The following is a 20,544-nucleotide window of genomic DNA, read 5'->3' as shown; positions in this document are numbered from 1 at the left end:
GGGGGAGGGGCGGCGGCGGGGCGGAAATGGAAAAAAAACAACCCACCCAAAGCTTTACAAAACAGGGTTTCATTTTGTTTTCTTTTCCTTTTTTTCGAGGTATTGAGGGAAGTAAGGTGGATGGGAGAAGAAAGGATGCTTGGCAAACCCAGACAATTACTTCAAGATTAGTAAACAAATGTTAAGGTTGAGTAAATTGCCATAACTTTTCAATGGGGAACTCCTAAATCCAGGGTCTTGGGAGAATGACCCTACTGTTTAGAAGTCTGTTGCATATTTAAGACAAAACAACTGACTACTATGATCAAGATTCAACTAAGTTTCCATCAATTAAATGCCATCAAAAAAATAAAGGTATCTATTCAATATCAGTATCTTCCAGCTCTAGAGTGGAAAATAACGAATTACAAATACTTTTTGCCAATACCATACCCTAAATTACAGGTTTAGCAAATTTAGCCTCCAGAATAAAGCAAGTAATAACATAGCCTACCTGGCATTCAGACCAGGGCTAGAGACCTTAGTAATACCCACAACATAATGTGGTGCAACACCTGACATACAAGAACAGGTCTGTGGGTAACAGCCCCCTGCTTTTCATTTTCAGCATCTGATCCCCCTTCCAGCCTAATCAATCAGCCACACCAGCAAGCAGTTCTGAGCATTTCTGCAAAAAAGGAAAGCTGAAACTTGTTTGGATATTTATGTGGCTGAAAGACTTCATGACAGAAGTACACTTTATACCCATCTGAAACCGGTAAAACATCACTCCTAGGCCTGGAGTGATGTTCCCAAAATGGGAAGAAACTAGAGTGCAGACTGAATGCCACAGAGGTTCTCAGTGATGTCGGTTTGCAAGCATAACTGAACAACCCCAGCCTTTTGTTCACTCTCCTCAAAAGGGAGCATGACATCTTAAAAAACGGTTGATATACCACCATGCTGGCTCCTGACAGAAGCCAGGCTTCGGTAATCAGTCTGGTCCTTCATTCTGAATCTTTTAGCAGACACATGTGGAAGAGAGTCCAGAAGTTCTGCACAGATCTTAAGACATCAGCAGAGGGGAAGGAAGAGAAGAAGGGGGATGAAATTCAGATACCTTTTCACTTCAACCAAGTATTAAGTCTCCGCCTATGTTGAGAGACCTTGTCTGTCCAGGAACTATTTAAGCCAACAGTAAAATGGAAGTGGGTATTCACATCACTTACTTTAAGTAGCTAACCTCAGGGCCTCAGTTAAAAGCCAGCTCTCCCCAGTCAATCAAGAACAGGGTTCCTTCCTCCAGCTGGCTATTTGGAGGAGAATGCTCAACCCAGGTACTTTCACACTGATACTCTTGCAAAGAGATTGCCTTCTTCCAGCAACTATGAGGGTCCTAATATAAGCTAATGGAAGTTACACCCGCGGTGATGGTGGTTAACTTTCAAAAACGCATGGCATAATTTGAGGCCATTAGCAATGATTCAGTTTTTAAGTATTGCTGTTTTCTTCAATTTTTCATACCTTTATTGTGATTAGGAGAGGTAAGAAGGGCAACAAGGCACAATAAAGGTCAAAAACTAGAAACAGTACTTGTAAATACGCAATTCTGTTTTTCACCAACTTTACTAGGCTCTCTTCATAAGCTAAGCAGCTCTTTGAAGTTATTTGCTTGAGTTTCAAAGACAAAAGTCTGACTTGCCACTGAAAGACAACTATGTGCATACACAACTGTTTAGATCTACCATTAGCCACTGATATGTACAAATGTGTAAGTTTCCTGGAGAAGCAAATGTTGGACAAAAAGTAAGAATTACTTGTCATTTAAAACATTCAGTATTTCACTGCATTAGTTATATTTAAGATGTTAAAGTGGATGAGCAGACCTGTCAAATTAACCTTCTCTTTCTCAATGAATTTTTGGTAAAGTCTTAATATGAACAATCCTGAAAATGGTGCTCCTAGACTCTACGTTCATTGAGACTAAAGCATTGAAAAAAAATCTTTCATGCTACAGATCTGCCAAAGTCAAAGGGGAGCCCTTTAATATCTTCTACAGATAACAACAAATCAGAATCCAAGCATCAGGCCAAACTTAAGTTTACTGTAAAATAGACCTTTTTTTTCAAATTCTTTCGAGTAACAAAAAAGGTTTTGGCATGAAGTGGTTTTTTGTTTGGGTTTTTTTGGTGTTTTTTTTGTTTGGTTGGTTGATTTTTTGGTTTTTGTTTTGGTTTGTTTTGGTTTGGTTTTTGTTTTTGTGGGTGTTTTTCGGGGGTTTGGGGTTTTTTTTGTTTTTGGTTTGGGGTTTTTTTTTACTTAATGGTGATACACAAAAAACCCCACGACTCAGATGACAGATCTATGCAGTTTACAGCAAAATGTTTTGACGAGTAAAATGAAGATAAAGTGGACTGAAACAAATACAACTCCACATGTAAGTGTTAGTCATATAAGAACAGAATGAAGAGTTTGAAAGACAGATACACCATCTGAAGAAGTGGGATATTTCTAAAACAACGTTTGGAAAGAGCTATCCCACTAAACTTCCTATATTTCACTAACCAATACAAAAACTTCCAACCAGAGGGCTGTCGGGCTAACACTAAGAGTTGCTACAATCATAGCAAAAAAATGTTATGACCTTTTAAGAGAAGTAGGCAATTACTTCGTTTATTCTGATGTAAACATTTTAGCATGTATATTAGGTTATCGTTTTATTTAAATTCACTCAAATACGAGCACCTTTTAAGTAGAAACACTAAAGATAACTTTTGTTTTAAAGAGAAAAACGTTGTAATATCAAATCTTGAAAATATGTAAGGTTATAGAAACCAATATCATATTCCTAAAATTTATCTGTGATAACAGGACTTGCAGAAGTAGGTTTTAGATTGTTCCAATAATTCAGCCTGTGCTTCTGCTGAGAATACACCAATTCAAAAAATGAAAAAGAAAATAAAATCAATTAAAGGGGGAGGGAGGCAAGAGAAGAACATTCTATAGATGGCAACATCTCTGAATAGTTATTTTCAAAAAAAGAGGATACAGAAGGATACATACTTCTCATTACACTGAATTTCCTGTAGTTGTCAACTACATTAAACAAAGATTACACACTTATGTCAAAAAAGCTCTTTCACTTCAGCATTTGATTCCTCCGGGAATAAGGGGGTGAGAGAAAGGAGGCATGGGGAGAAGAGGGAATTAAGTGTTAACTTACAAGTTATGCTGTCCTTTCCCCCTGTGTAATAATTAAATATTAAAGTCACACTCTAGCAAATGCAAAATTTATTTCAACTGTACATAACAGATGTCCTTTATATAAAACAAAACACTTAATTGATATATGCAACCACAAACAATATGCATACTGTACAGTACAATGCAACATTCAGATATACATCCATTTTGTATTTTCAAAAGGCAGTCACCTACTAAAGATGGCTTCTCCCATTCACAAACGAAGTGCACAATATATATTTTTTTTCTTCCTATGTTTTACGTCACTATATACACATTACTTTGTTTTGGCAAGATTATGCAAAACACCCAATTAATATTGGTTGGTTTCAATTTATGGCAAATACTAACTTATGGAAACACTGCGTAAGCCATGAGAAGAGGGGCTGACAATGGCTTGAACCTACCTTCTAATTCAGATTCTCCATCCTCCCAGTGTATTTGTAACTGTACACATATAATTTACAGAATTGCATAAACATAAGGTACTATTATTACCATGACTAAAGTTCCACAAAAATAGAAACACTGAACCTTTGGACTGAATACCACCATTTCCACACTTGCCTTTTTTTTTTTTTTTTTTTTTTTTTTTTTTTTTTTTTAAAAAGCATGTTGCATTAATACTCCTGATTAGTTCACAATAGCTTATGGCCTGTAACACTGAAGACACAGAATGATTTTAAATGTGTGGTGACGTTAATATGAGATCCTAATTATGATAATAGTTAATGACTTAAATGCTACAATAATTAATGGTGGTAAACTGTCAAAGCTTTGGTGCATAGAAAGTCAATAAAATCTTCGGATCTGGGTAACAAAACATTCTGTGTGATAAGGAAAGTTCAAGTGCAACAACTGTATTTCAAACTCATATTTACACTATATAACATGAAACAGACATAAAGAAATTATTGTTTATCCAATGCAGAAAACATTATTCAACTAGAACACCACAGCTTAAGAAACAAGAAAAAAAACAATCCATACTTTCCATATATGTTAACAAAACAAAAACTGACTGAAAGGAAGAGGGGAGTGAAGTGGGTTACAAATGCACTGTGGAATGGTATGGAGCACACATACTTATCTCATTTCTTTAAGCAACACTCCTCCACTTTGAAAAAAGTTCAACATACACAAATTCCTGGTCATTACGTTAATATATGACTAGTAGTAAAATGTACCCCTGAAAACCCTCCTCAGTAAGCACTGCTGCTTTTGTTAGTCACATTTCTGAATGCCAACAACAGTCAGAGAGGATAATGCAGGTGATCAAACACGACTAAATGCAAATCTGCAGATGTGAACTGCTTTCAAATAGCTTCTCCACGCTGACCACGTTCTGGAATCATGCACGTCTAGCAATTACTAACTTTCTGATTATGTAACCTGCAGAAAGGTATTGATTATCTTTTAAACAGTGTGATCAAGTTCCCAGGCAGCTGTTAATTGCATCGTGATTATTCTGAACTTGTTCAAAGAGTAATACCTGAACACTGGATAACATGCTTACTTGAAAAGCGGTAAGGGAATTGCATCTGGGGACCCTTGTGAAAATGAGAACTGTTTCTGTCCTTTCATCACATGCTTTTCCCTAATGCTAACAGAGATCTAGAAAACACGTCATTTTTGTTTCGATGCCAGTTACGTTATCCACAAGACAGAACACACGCACACTTCACCCCAGCAGTGCCCCAGGTGCAGGTTCAAGACCTTCAGCTGTGCACAGTGTGTTACAGTTCTCTGAAAAGCCAACACGACTGTAAGTGAAGAGCTGCTGCTGAAAACAAACCTGTTCGTGAGAGAAGTTACAAGACACAATAAAATCTGTCACGGACATGCTCCAAACAGTACAACCCAAAAGCCAAGCATTCTATTATTCAAAACTTCAAACAAGCCAAAGTGATCGCAGTTGTACCTAGAGTTTCAGATGCTGAACACTCGAGCCTCCATCAGAGGAACCATTTTCATCTCGTCTTTTCAAGAAGAATGGTCAATTGAGAGTTGTCAGCTGTGTATTTTAACAGGCAAGTAAACATCTAGACCCTGCTTTCTGCCACGCTACTGCATACAGTAAAGTGACAGTATGACCATAGGTAACATGAGATTATCAAAACACTGCATGTAATGAGCATGGACTGCCGGGTTTTCATGACAGCTGCCAGACTGGGGTGGGGGGAGAGCAGTGCGGTCCTTCATATAAACGTCTAAGCAATGAGGAAAAGACAGCAGTATAAAAACAGAAATTTTCATGGATTAGAAAATGCTCTTCCAAACAAATGGGCCAGATACGCGAATATCTGAATGATTTTACAGCTCTTGTACTGCTTATTTTTAAGCTGCATTTTTCTTACTCTACCAGCTTTGTATTTTGTTAGTAGTATGTAGAAAATCCAACCGCTACCGCTAAGGTATTTCCATATTGCTGGCACTCAGCTCACAAACCAGTACGGTTTCAGTACAAAATATAAAAGTGTGCTGTATCCAAAATAAAAAAAAGGAAAAGAAGAAAGGACCTGTTGCTACACTGACCAAGTCAAAAGAAAAAAACCCCCAACATTCAGAGCTACAAATTAACATCTGTCAGTTAAAAAAAACCCTCAAGAAATATCATCCTTAACAGGATATACACTTTTTAGAATGACTTATTTGTACGCGTATTGAATTGGCAATAGAGCCTTCCACCAGGTATAACTGAAGTTTCAGAAGCTCCCTCAGAAGTTGTTAAAATACCACATTAAAGAGACAAGGAACAGCAAGAAAACATCTAAGAAAAGCAGGCTGTGATACAACAAGCATTTGTTAAGAAAAAGCTCAGAAGTGCATTAGTTCTGGTGAGAGATATATGAGCAACAGCTCTTACGAGATGTAGACCCCATTCTGTAACTATGGGCTGTCCATATACTGTCATAGTCAGAGTCTTCTGAGAGGTCTGAAGGCTCCAAACGAGAAAGACTACTGCGACGACCCAAGGAGTCTAGACTTGATTGGTCATCATCAGCCAAGACGTGATTATGCATCAGGTCAGTGCCTTGCCATGCTAAGGATGTATAGGTGAAATGAAATGGTGGATGTGGATAGGCAGAGGTGGGATGAGGAGGAGAACGTAAGGAATAGCCACAACCAAACACATGAAATAAAAGCAAAAAGGTGATGGGAAGAGAAGGAAAAGAGAAAATATTGTTAAAAAGGCACCAAAGTTTTTTTCTTTTTTTTTTTCTTTTTTTTTTTTTTTTTTTTAATTTGTTTGGGGTTTAAGTATAAATTACACTCAGCATGTAATAATGTTTGAACTGTTACAATACAATTTTTGAAGTGGTTTTTAAGCTTCTCAGCAGCCTCAGTTGAGAATTTTGAATAACCAAAATCTTGTTTGAAAGTAGATCTTTTGGAAGAGGGAGTTAGGTCCTTTTGAAGTATGGAGTCAGTTCTGATCTGGGGGGATTTGATTGGGGACAGAGCAATAAACACAGTAAGCCAGCATGATCCAGCGCTGATGTGAAAAGCAACAGCCCCTTCCGCACCACACATCTGTACCTCCATCCTTTCCCTCCCTTGCAATGACACAGTCATTTGTACAGCTGCTTGGTGAGCCAGGTCAGGGAACAGTTTCAGATGAAAAATAACCCTACAAAAGATTCTTTTTCAAGCAGGTAATTTCCCCATCAGCTCCCAACACAGCCACAGAAGTGCTTGTGTCACCACTGCAAAGAGGAAAATGCGGGGGAAAAAGCAAAGGTTCTCATGCAGAGCAGGGCTGCTGACTTTCTAAATCAACAGCAACATCTTGCACCCACTCAAGGGGACTGTCAAAGTACAGCTTTTCTGTGTCTGCACGCCTTGTTATTTGTTTAACCATTTAGTAAATGAACTCACAGAATAACAGGGCTAAGAGCCTAACAGCAACACAGTCTGGTCTGTTCCAACCCCTCACACACCTCTTCCTACACACCTCTATCTGAATCTATCTTCCCAATTAAATACTTTAAGATGTCTAGGGTAGTTGGTCAAACTGCTAAGGACACTTTTTTCCTCTCTCTCTCTTTTTTTCTTTTTTTCTTTTTTTTTTTTTTTTAAAAGGCCTGGCAACATCCAAGGATTGAAACCATGTATGTGGCCATGCTATAAGCCACTATACACGCAATACTGTAAAAGATTTTAAGCCTTCATTTGGAGCAGAAATGCAAAATAAATTCAGTATATAAGAAGCAAGAGAAAGTGAAACTCTTGTTCTTTTATTTGCTTGCCTCCCCAAATTAAACCCCACATCTTCCCCATCCAAACAACTGAAAAAAGTTGCTCTGTTACCTCTAATGCCACTCCCTACCAGTTTGCACTGGTGCCATAGCTCGGCTGAACTGACATTGCCAAAAGCAGCACCCCTTGGGCTTTGGCTTAAGGTGCAGGTAGGAGAATTGCCAAATGAGTTCTGTGAGGGACGGGCAGAATATTAACACGGAGGTAAGAAAGGAGTATGTAAAAAAAGGGCGTACTTCACGGGTGACACGCAACTCTCTCATTCTGTTCTTCTACACTGACTACTGCTCCCATAGAAGCAATTCCAGCGTGATTGGTTTTTTCCCCATTTCTAATTCCAGTCTACAAACGGATCTTCTGAAACCTAAAGTCTTGGATGACAACACTATTTTTTCCAAACAAAGCAGCTGTGTGCTTAATCAATAAAAAAAATTATTTCTTGCTGCAGTTAAGAGCAAATAAAAGCTGTTGACTTCTGATGTATGCAGTGATACCCACAGCACTATGTATATTTCTTAAATATACATAGAAAGGAAAAAAAAAAGGCAAAAAAGCAAAAAAAAATCATATCCATTTTATATCTGCACACACACACGCTACTGTGGAAGTGCAAATGTTTCCCCAACCATTTCTTGTCACATTATCCTTGGAAATAATCAACAGATCAGTCGAGACGTTTAAACAGCAATCATCTCATTTAATTTTCTTTGGAACAAAGTATATCTTCAGAATTTTGAACACATTCACTTCCTTTTATCCAATTAAACACACTACTGTTATGACCGTAGGGCTATAAAATAGATTAATATTGATAAAAATTATGTAATAGTAGCTAATTTATGAAATTGACAATTTTGTCACCTTGGAGATGTACAGTTCATCAAGACAGAAAAATTAAAATGAAGGTTTTTGCTGTTACTTCAAAAATTTCTACAGTCTAATACAAGGGCCATATTCCCATTTTAAAGTACATACGAATACAAAGAAGCTAGATTTTTTCAAGGTGATAATAGTAAGTGAACACGTATTAGGAAAATCCATGAACTAAGTTTGCAACTGCATTTTGAGACTTCTCAACTGTCAGCATAAAGTGCTTTTGCTTGGAAGCAAAACAGGCATAGAGCACTGTGGGTAGCAGTAACAGTGATTAATACCGCAAACTTAAACAGCTTAAGTGAACAAAGGGTAAGTTATAATGTCCACTCTTCTAGTTCCTGACAGCAGCAAAACCAGACAAGTACTTCAGGATCATTATACTGTGTTCCAAGGATCCCTGAATTAAATCGGTATTAAACAGTGCAAAAACTGCGCAAATCAGAACAAACGCAACAGCATTTTCTCCTTCCTTGTGTAAATGGAACACATGCTGGTGGACTCCCCTGCTCTGCGCAGTATTTTACTTACAATACAGAGGAACTCCACATGGCAACCTTGATTTGGATTAAATGAAGTAGGACCCCAGAGGCACGTTACAGGTTTTCAATAAGCTAGGTATTGATCTGAGAAACTAAAAATGGCTTTAAGCAACACACAGATCTGAGAACAATTTCTCCTGAAATCATGAGATGGGATTAAAATTTGTAATTAATACTAAAAACAACTAGTGGCAATAAAAGAAATTTTTATAGGTCTAGGTTACTTTTCCATAGCAGAAGTCTTTGTTGAACAGAACAAGACAAAAATACAATCCTCTAAAATTATGACTTGTTCTTCATTCCTCCTCACTACTTACCAGCTTCTTGAAATTTATCAAAAAGCATACTGATCAAACTGTCATATTCAGTTCAGACACCTCTCATTCATTGATGAAGGTTTTGTGCAATTTTAAACCATGACAAGCAGTCCCTTTTGTTTTGGTGTTTTTTTGGTTGGTTGGTGGGTTTTTTTTAAATACTGAAAGAATTATAGTCTCTAACCATGGACCTTGGCATCCAATACTTGAACACTCAGCGCTGATATTAAGCCAGAAACAGGTTATTATTTCTTCTAGGTCCAGCTTGCTACTTGCAAAGGCCTGAGAACATACACCTCTCTTTTTCTGCAAACTATCTAATTTGTGTTTTAGTTAGCCATTTCAGTATTTTCTAACTTACTTGAATTTAGTGTTTGACGTGTTTTGGCACTTGTGCAATACGCTTCAATGACTTTAAGAATTTGAGCATCTTCTTCTAAAGCAGCTGTACCTAGAATCAATGGGAAAAATAGAATTTTAAACATGGTTATGTTTCTTAACACAGAAGAGCCTTTGTAAATCACTACGTTTCAGCTGAGACCAAAGTTCGGCCTAATCAACCTTTTAAAATTCTCTTAATCATCCCATTTTTAAAAAAAATCATACTTCAGTGAGCAAAAGGAATAATTTAAAAAGACAAAATACTATTTTGAAATGCTTGGAAAAAGCCCCAACTCAGAGTAATTACCCGCACATTCAAGAAATTTTCTGAGCATCTGAAGTTGCATAGAACGTGTTTTGAAGTGTGATCACTCTGGTTCTAAACCAAACAGCCATTAAACTGAAAAAGAACTGTATACCCCAGTTATTATATACATATTATTTCATTATTTAATCAAAGAAATCAATGAATACTAATTCACAGAAATCTTGAGAACTTTTGGGTTTTGTATATATATCAGATTTACCCCTTTTAACAGCACACTCTTGAAAACTGAACTCAGAATTAACATCATCATAAATACATCAGTACAGTACGCCAGTGTGCAGTTGGAAAGATGTCACAATCACGTAAGTATATCTGTGAAAAGTGGAGTAATTAAACTTCTCAGGCTTTAAAGTAGAAACAGCACTACTGAAAAAATCTGACTATTCAAGCTTAACATGGCAAAATTTTCCTCAAGGTAGAGCTCCACAGCAAATCTTCTCCTTGGGGAATTCAGTAAAAATGCTGTCAAATTGTTCACTTGCAACAGAGTGAAATTCCAGTCAAACTGAAATCTAGAGGTACCTCTACCCGTTAGTTTAGATGGAACCAGGAGTCCAAATGTAGAGCAAGACGATTTGTTGTTTTAAAAGCATTTTTCAGTTTTCCTCCCCGCAAAGTTTGAGGAAAAAAATAGTCTCAAAGATTTTCTGCTGCATGAATCTGAACTGCCTTGAACATCAAAATGTAGTAGTATTCTGTCAGCCAATGCATCCTCTTATTTTTTGTGATTTATTATCACCAGAACAAAGCCAACTGTCCAACATTTGTCAGGATCAGCTGACAAGCTAACTGTTGAAGAAATCCTCTTGACCCAATGTAGTTTCCCCACAGTTTAAGAGACACACGCACTCCAAATTACAGGTTATTTCTCTTTCAAGGCAGGAAGAAAAATTGGATTTCGTTGTGGTTAGAATGCAGCACCACATTATTACAGTAGCAGGTCAAATATTTCACTTCTGAAATGAGTAGTGCGAGGGCACTCAGTTGAAATGCCTTACTTATTTTGGTTTGTCTGTTATAATGCTAATTTAACATACCAGTTCTCAAAACATAGCCCATAAATCCCTGGGATTCCAGAGAAGATAAGTAATAAAACCCGAACTTATTTATCAATAAGCTTTAAGTTCGATAGAAGTTCCTCAATGGAAAACTTTTAAAGCTCCACAAGCTGGAAAAGGTTGAAGGAGGACTAACATATAACAGAAGCTTCTAATTACTGACACAAAAGGGAAAGGAAGAAAAAAAAAAAAAAAAAAAAAGAGATGAATACCAAGATCAGTAAGTCTTTCTGTTAGTAACACTGACTTAAAGCCACCAAAAATCCCTTTTATAGAAAGTTCTCCTACATACAAAATACTGAAAGGTGTTAATTTACTCAGGAGTAAAACAATGTATTTTCAAGCTATAGAGCCCCTCCTTCCCCCAAAAAAGAACTCACCTCTCACTACGTGTTCCTTAATAATTTCTAAATCTGCAAGTTGACAGCTTTACCGCTGTCACTACAACTACTGAACCTCCATCCTCTAACATCTGAAATGATACCACACTGCAGTACTTTCATTTTTCCTAAACAGATACCTTCCTGCAAGGAGATAAAGCATCCTGAACTAAAACGTCCACTTGCACATCCATGAACACAGGATTGTTCTATTCACTACCCAACCTTTGCCATATGAAATTCACATCACACTCAGAAGGACCTCTACCTTAAACAAACCAACAGCGCCCTGAGGAAAAGCTTTTTCTCTCCAACCCTACACAAACCAGTGAGAGACAATGTTCACGGTAAAACACTTCATGCATTGAACACTCGAAGCACAGTCTCCATCTTAAAAAGCCCGTGAGCAAAGGACAGACAGAGAAGCAAAAGGTGCAGTAAAAGAATGTGGCGTTCATACTAAATACCCTGTCTTTTATTGATACAAGTAATTGGATTATTCATTCACACAAATTTATAAGGAAGAATTAGAGTGACACTGACAACTAAATGAATATTGTGTTTGCTTGATAACATTAATGTCCCCTCCACCCCAAATTACCCCAACATCCAGATTTTGACCCTTCTGTTTTTCTATATGTTCATCAGTCTCTCTCGGTTCAGTGCTGTTCTTCAGACTTCAAGCAGACTAAAGCTCTGCAGTTTACCTGGACACAGACACTAGCAAATGACCTTATTTCTAGGAGATTAGAGCAGACTGTTGGATCTTAGAAAGAGTGACCGCGGACAATTATTCTTCAAACCACCAGCAATACTCAGCTTTCCAACACCCAGTTTAGTAGGAGCTCCTACCAGGATCGATTTAAGAACATAGCTATTAATTATTCTGCAAAAGTGGGATAATATCTTCAAATTGTTGTTTACGGTATTAAAAGACAGGTTTACCTTACTGAACTTCACATGGTTCTACAGTCAACCTCACTTCCCCCTCTAGCGAACAGACAGAAATTGGCACTTCACAAGCATGCATCCACTGCAGTCAGTAGTAAGACCCTAGAAAGCAACTAATCCCATCGTGACATAAGCACCTAAGATGAATAAAACAAACCATCCTCTGGAGATACCTACTCCCTCTCCCCTGACAGGAGAGAGGAAACCAGACGACTTGCTTACACTGTACATCTAACTTTCACAGAATTTAAACTGATGTTAATTCCAGCCTTTATATTATGCAGACATTTGTTCAAGTCTCTCTTACTTTTTCTCAGTGCAAACTCTTCATCTGATGGCTTCCGTTCTGGCTTGCGTTTGGGAAGCAGCTTTTTCATTGTTTTAGGGCTTTTACTGAGATCCTGTGCAGGGAATAAAAATAAAAAGAGTAGAGCTTCTCTACAGTATTTCAGAAGTTTAACTTCTAAGATGTGTACAGGAGTTATTAACTAAAATCTTTTAACAGCACCAAAATCCAGTTTACTAATATTTTTTGGCACATCTGATTTGCCTGAACTGGCTGATTTCCTCTCTACCCTTCCTCCAACTATACACAAAATCAGATATTTTATCTGTTCTATTAACAGAAATATACAGAAAAGTTGCTGCAAGAGCATGCAGGCTGTTTGGGAGCTAGAGCGAAGGGAAGAGGCAGGCATACGTTAACACAGGCTTTTTTCCTTAACTTTTGAAGAGACAACCCATTTCACTTGTCTACTTAGAAGCAGGTGAAAAAGGTACTAACAAGGTACTATACTCTTCAAAGTCAGAATTTGTAAATGTTTAGGTCTGTTCTTAAAAAGCCCTACAGCAAAAAAATACAGCAACAAATACAGCATTTCTGCTCAAAACATGGTCATGCTAATTTACAGGAACAATGCTAGGTTACAGGAACAAAAGGAATATACTGGTCTACCCCTTACCTTAAGGATACAAGACATCCTCTATAAAAATACAGAACAAGAAAGTAAAAAGGTGAATGAACAGGACAGGCCAAAGAAGATGAAGATATGTTTTGAACATCATTGTATGCTAAACACTGTAAAGATGATTGAAATTTTACCACATTGGAGAATTTCGTGCCCTACACATGAAAACATGAAAGGAATTTAACTTAAATTACAGAATGAGCATATAGTACAGCCAAACAGAAGAACCTCTTGTAGCAACTAAGCCTAAATACTAACCTTCCAATTGCAGATCACCTATCACTTTTTCCCTGTTGTTTAGGGGATTTACAAAAGAAAAGAAAAAGTCACACACACAGAGCCACCACAAAAAAAAACCCCAAAAACCACCCACAAACAGCCAGGCCTCACTGGGGCACAGTGTTCAGTTTCTAAGAAACTGCAATTTACATGTCTGCAAAATAAAATTTTTCTGTCAGCATCTCACACTTGCAGAATAAAATGTTCTTAGGCATAACTGCATGATTCTTTCTGGGCCCTGTTGCTTCACACTAAATTATCATGAGAATACCTGACAAAGATACTGAAACAGGAGATACCACTAAGCCACAGAGCATCCAATATTCTCCTCCTTATATACACGCAGACTTCCAATGTACATCTTACATTTTCTTACTATTTACAAAACCACACAAAATGTAGCGGCAGGACCAAATTAACCTACCACCACCATCTTTTTGTGATTAAAACCACCACATTTTATTTCTCTTGGAATAGATTCCTGTTTCATACCATATTCTAATTAAAAACTATAACAGCATCTTAAAATCTAAGCTCTTTTTTTTTCCCTAATAATAGTATTAGCCATCAGATTTTTTTGAGTACAAAAACCACATATATTTTGACAGTTACCATTCTTTTTTTTTTTTTAAATATGCTATTGTTACCTAGTAACAGTGGTAAATACTGAGGAACCAAGAGTCAATTATACCACCACAGCTGTTTAGAATGATTTGATACAGCACTTTGAAGCACCATAAGATCCCTTACCCCAGATACTTTGCAGTGTGCTTAGCAAATAACTTACTTTGCAATAAGCCTAGATGATCAACATAACATAGGAATTGCTAGTTTGAAAAAGAAAAAAAAAATTAAAAAAATCTTATTTATTAACTGGATAAAGAGTGGAAATAAGTGGAAGCACTTGGGGGAGGCAGGGGAAGCCCCTCCTAACAAGCCTTAGTATTTTCTGAGCTGCAAGACTAAATCCCTGCTTGAAATAAACAGCATTCACTAGTCCATTAGCATTGATTCAGCATTGGCTGTTAAATCATCTTTATATAAAAACATGCACAAAAGTGTAAAATGGTGGTGTGTAAGAAAGTAAGTTAAACTTCCCATTGTATGCCTGCTACACAGTCATATTTCTTGGCTGCTGCATCTCACCTCCTTATAACAAAGAGCTGCTGAAGGCCGTAATGGAGGTGCGGGACGTAAGCAGCTCAGACTCCAAGGCTTGGGGGTTTTCGGAGGTTCCAGAGGTCCCCAGTTTATCGTGGTATGTGGAGTCCCATGATGTGATGGATGAGGGAGAGTGTGGTACGCAGGAGTTAGTGGTATTGGCTTGCTGTCTGAATGCTTGCTGGAGGGTGTTACTGGATGGGAAGGAAGCTGTCAACGACACAAAGGTGGTGGGAAGGGAAAGAAAGCATATTATCATAATAAAGACATAATATCATCAAGGATTGGTGAAATAATCTCACTCGTTATCCAGTGCTTCTGTTTATTACACCTGGCCTTTGAAAATTTTGACACTAAATTATTATTTGGAAAAATAAAGAAGGTTTTATTGTCTACCACAGACAGAGCACGCACTAAGGAAAGAACAGCTACGAGCAACCCTGCTCCCACTTCTCTCACCTCTAAGGACAGAGCTAAATTTAGACCCATTCATATCCAACAACTCAAATGCAGAACTCAAAAGGAGGTACTTAAGGAAATTGTTTCTCCACAGCCTGTCAAGTACATCACCAATTAAAACCTACTGTTCTAAGAACACTTAAAAGATGGTGATGTATTACTTGGTCAAAATAGAAAAAGTAATGATAATGAATTTTCTTTTACCCTGTTAAACTATTACACCAAGATCTAAGCATTTTATTCTTTGTTCACACAATTAAAAATAGAATGATCTTTTGACCCATTAAAGTACAGTCATAACATTCAGTTCCTGTTACTAACGGCTACAAAAAGGCTTTACACAGTGGTGTATTTGCCAGAAAACCTAATTCTGCATACATTGCTCATTCACTTCAATCCAGAAGCTATTTCTTACCGTGTGAGATGGCACAGAGTGAGGTTTAATGGTGGGATTCCCAACAGTTGTGACTTTGGTTTGCTTCTGCAGGTGATCCACCCATTCATGCAAATCTTGTTGGTTGTTACAAGACACTAGTATCCGTTCAATCATATTTCCTACGTGACAGAAAACAGAAGATGTAGGAAACCACAGAAAAACAACTTAGTCAATCTGACATGATTATAAAGACATTCATTTCCTAAAACATTATATCCCCTAAGTACTAAGCAAAAATTTCAACCTGTACTTTCAGTAAAACAGCATCTCACTTTTCCAGGTTGTAACAGACATTTCCTCCATGTATTTGCTCCTGTGCCAAGCATAGGAGTTCTACCTTTTTTCCCCCACCTCTAATAATAAACACAATCTTTAACAATAAGAAATAGATGTAGGAGACAGGCTCATCCAGTAGCCTTAGGCTTCTCCATCTTCCCCAGGAAAGCCAGCATATAGCCTAAAATGTCATTCTTGAGTCTATACGCTACAATATAGGAAAAGTTATAGAATACAGTTCACTGATCTTCTCTCAGAAAAAGGCATAAAGTTGGTCTGAATCTAGCACTAAAGCTCAGGCAAAAGTCACTTGGGAAAGCAATCTTAACCAAAGATTACTTTAATTTCTGCAGTTAACTCCATTTTAACCCATCACATTCCTCATCTGAGGTCAGCTGCATAGCTATTATCTCAGAAGAACATGCACCATCAACAGCTTTTACCCTCTGCCTCATAGCACTGATGTGTGATACTGCCAGCCACTTGAGAGGGTCAAAATTACTTTACTTAAATGCAACCTGCTTGGAGGCAGAATTGATCCAGGAAATTAATGAAGGTATGAAGCTCCACCATGTGAACCCTGCTCCCACTGTCCTTTAAATCCCCCAAGGAAGTAAGGTACATGCTGAAACAAATGACTTAACAGGCAGAAATTACCCAAAGTAAGCACAATGGCAAACATCATTAGCAGAGATGCTAAAGGTCTCAGGAAAGAGGTGGACCATTTCTAGAAGAAAGCTCTTGCTTAAAGCTCTTCCAGAGTCTCTGGAATTTCTTTTCTTCCAGTGAGTCACATATTTTGAACTGCTTCATTACAAAGGACCTTCTTCTAGCTACTGCCTCCATTCATTACAATACAGAAATCTGGGGATGAATCCCATGCAAAGACAGTTTGTTAACTGCTTAAGACAAGCAGTAAAAAGCAGCTTTCAAGTGAGGCTCTGGGTAGCTGCCTTACAAAATTTGCCCAGAGAGGTGGTAGATGCCCCATCCCTGGAAACATTCAAGGTCAGGTTGGACAGGGCTCTGAGCAACCTGATCTAGTTGAAGATGTCCCTGCCCATGGCAGGGGGGTTGGACTAGATGACCTTTAGAGGTCCCTTCCAACCCAAACCATTCTATGATTCTATGATAAAATTTGTATAATCACAGAATGGTTGAGCTGGAAGGGACCTCTGTAGGTCATCCACCCCCCTGCTCAAGCACAGACACCTACAGCCAGTTGCTCAGGATCGTGGCCAGACAGCTTTTGAGTATCTCCAAGGATGGAGATCTCTCCAGGCAACCTGTGCCAGTGCTTGGTCACCTTCACAATGAAAAAGTTGTTCCCTCTGTTCAGACAGAACATTTGATGTTTGAAATAGCATATCCTGGAGTAAGTAGTAAATAAAAATGTTTACAGTCAATACCTGATATTTCAAATGCATTTTTATGGTTTTCACTGTCTTCTAGCTTTGTGATAGTCATTCCTGTCATTGGCAGTTTTCCCTAAAAGAAAGCAGTAACACTGAAGTTAAATCCAGAACACACAAAAATATTACCAAGTAAAGAATATATAAACTTAAAGCTCTGAACAAAGACATACACAGTAAATTGGCAAACGCACAGACACTGATGGGTTTAAAAACATTTAAAAATCCACACAAACAACTCATAATGGGAGTTTTTAGTAGGAAGTTTTTAGAAGTTGCTGAACTTTTGCAAATGGCACCTGTGTCTTCAATGAGTCTATGTGATACCTATGCAGGCTATGGAATCCATACAAATGTAATAGTCATCACTCATCATAGCCTCAGGTTCTTGGAACTGAGACCTTTAGGGTCATCCATATTACATGCTTAGAGGCAATCGTGGCTCACCTTTAAGCACATTTGTTTGCAAACTGATTAGCTCTTAAAATAAGGTTTGTGGTACAAGTAGATTTAGAAAGAAAGATTTCACTAAACAAATGCATCAATTATTTACTGAAGATTTATGTCTCTAGTAACCCCACTAGTAAATTCACTCACAGAAATATTTGGGGAAAGAAAATAAAAGCAGTAAAAACACCTTTAATTTTGTAACGTTTCAGAAGAACATATTAATTTTGCAGAAGATAACCTCTCATTTTAAACCCAGTCAAGCTGGGGAAAAAAAGTCAGTTAGGATAACTTTCTTACTCTTTAGAAACACCGAAGAATAAATAAGACTGAATATTGTCAGGATGACAGGGTTTACCAAAAATGCAACTTTAATAACGAAGTTTTTTAAGACAGATGCTGTATTCTCCTGCACAGAAACACTATTCAGCACATGCTGGCAAAAGTGCAAACACTATGTACTGTGGAATTTTGGCTCCAATAGAGGAAAAAAAAAAAAACCCACAACTCTTTTTTCTTTTTTTTCTTCCCTAATAACTGCAGAATGGACAAAGGTTTCTTAGAAGCTTGGAAACTAAGAATCACTTGATATTCTGTATGCACAGAGCATGCTCAAGCCCAAGATACCAAAGAGAAAGGAAGAGCTTTTTTGCAACAGCTTCCCCACTGAAGGAAACATGGTGGCGTCGTGCACTACAATGCAGCCTAAAATTCTCTGTTCTGTTTTTCCGTGTTTGCTGATTCATGAATAACACAGCATACAGCCATAATGAAAGAGAGGTGCAAGAACTGCTGACGTAGGTGAAGAGGGAACATGGGGACACACCAAGCAAAAGACTGGTGACAGAGAACAAGGATCACCTGAGTTACATGCAGAGAAATGTACTAAGTCAGCAAAACACAGAGAAAACGGAACTGAACTCATGAATCATTTATACTCCCTTCCTTTCAACAAAATTGTGAAGCCATCTTGTAAAGTATGGTTTGTGCCCCTTGTAAACTTCAGTTTACCACTGCTAAAAGTTCTCTCAATTAGTTCATGTAGCAGTTATCAGCACTATCAGCCACAACATCTGAAGCCTGCTGATAACTGGAATATTCAGAAATACAGTGAGGGTGTAGCATAGGATGCCGACTCCAGTGGCATTGTCTCCCTGGGAATGACTGAGGGAGCTGCATCAGCATCTGCCCGTATCCATCCCAGTTCTGAGACAAGAACCTTAGAAGAAAAGTCCAGGCGGCCCATGTTATGCAACCCAGACAGACACAAACAGTGCTGAAATAATTTTGCCTTGCTATGAATATGTAGTCATTAATATCTGAGATGTTCTCACTGTTGGGAAAAATCACGTAAGAGGTTACAAGGAAATTAAGTTCTGCATTCAACAGAGGGTTGGTTGGCAAACACTAAGAAGGGGCTGTGGCCATCCTGAGCAGAAGCTGGAGACAAATGCACAGAAAATTCCTTATTTACTGAACAACGCTGTGCACCTGGGGGATGAGGTGGGAGAGAGGAGGAAGAAATGTCATGTACGAAAGGAGAGCAAAAATAAGCCTGACAAATTCATTGTTTAATTTCATATTGTTTGTTTGTTAACACACTAGATTTCCAGTCAGTTGCCTTTGTAACCAGTACACAAGACTCTTCCTTCATCAAGAATTCTGGATGTGCCACTTGAGATACAAGTGCCTTTTCTAATATCTTTTCTCACCTGCCTTTTCTAATATCTTTTTTCCATCCGTGTTGGGATAAAGCACTGGCCAAAAATTCTGAAGAACAGCACAAAGATAAGAGAAATTTGACTGCGCGTTTGAACTACCTAATGCAACAGTCTCAGACAAATCCAGCTACTACCATGGCAGGTAAGATATGAATCCAAACATGAATTTTGGAACTTAACTGCTCTTTAAAAAAGTCACACAGTTTGTGACTAGATGTAGCCGATCACGTAGGAACCCCGAATGACTATGCTTCAGCATTCCTTCACAGCAGGCAAATCACTGCTCAGGAGAAAGGAACAAACTGCTCGATAGCCTGATTTACAGGAGTACTTACAGCAGGTGAAATCTCAGGCTCCTTTTAGAACTTTCGGTGTTTTACTGTGACGCCTGGAAACCACATAACAATACTTGAAGAACATTTATAAAGATTTCAGAAACTCATGGACTGTGCATTTGCTTTAACTTCACCTCTCGGGGGTCTTTGGAACTACACACCCAAAATGCAAGTGCTTCTGCAAAATGTGTCCTAGAGCTACAGGGGAGCCAACCCGATCAGCACTGATCCTCCCACACTATAGCAAAGTTGCTCTATTTCCATAGTGGGGAAACAGGCGAGAAGTATTCAGTGGGAAACTTGCGAGAGAGCTCAAAGATCACGTCTACCAGCAGCAACTAGTGGATTTGTGAAGTGAAACATCTGGTGCTAAGGACCTGGAGGCCACATGGTATGCATTTCGGGTGGTGTTACACCGGGCCAGCTCTAGGCTGGGGCCGTGCAATGAATTCCAATCCATGTACTTCATCTGCTCCAGCAGTTGTAGCAGATCAAGTGCATTTTTGGAGCACGCCTTCCAGTTCAGCTTCATCCAGAGGGAGTCCAGTCTGAGCCCTGAGACTATGTCTACACTGTGACTCAAATATTGGTAAACAGGGAAAACTAGAAGATTCATTTCAAAAGTGCTGTTCTGATTCAAAGATAAAACACTAATGTAGACATACCTAAAGAAACAGACAGTAGCACAGCCTAACTCACACCAATGCAAGCTTAGGAGTGCTGTATAGTTTTGGTAAG

The 20,544-nt window shown here is 38.2% G+C and overlaps 1 protein-coding gene across 1 annotated transcript in view; it reads right to left on the bottom strand.

Moving 5' to 3' along the window:
• ARHGEF7 (Rho guanine nucleotide exchange factor (GEF) 7) overlaps positions 1-20,544 on the bottom strand; it is a 76,314-nt gene that overhangs the window by 7,481 nt on the left and 48,289 nt on the right. The window contains exons 13-17 of the mRNA XM_009577396.1: positions 17,301-17,379; positions 15,595-15,734; positions 14,706-14,930; positions 12,620-12,713; positions 9,576-9,665 (exon numbers count right to left, since the gene is read on the bottom strand). Coding sequence (XP_009575691.1) covers positions 9,576-9,665; positions 12,620-12,713; positions 14,706-14,930; positions 15,595-15,734; positions 17,301-17,379 — 628 coding nt within the window. The remainder of the gene's footprint in view (positions 1-9,575; positions 9,666-12,619; positions 12,714-14,705; positions 14,931-15,594; positions 15,735-17,300; positions 17,380-20,544) is intronic.

The sequence above is a fragment of the Fulmarus glacialis genome, unplaced genomic scaffold (assembly GCF_000690835.1).
Source record: "Fulmarus glacialis isolate BGI_N327 unplaced genomic scaffold, ASM69083v1 scaffold7815, whole genome shotgun sequence".
In the NCBI taxonomy this organism is placed as follows: Eukaryota; Metazoa; Chordata; class Aves; order Procellariiformes; family Procellariidae; genus Fulmarus; species Fulmarus glacialis.
This window is presented reverse-complemented; position numbering and strand designations above follow the sequence as displayed.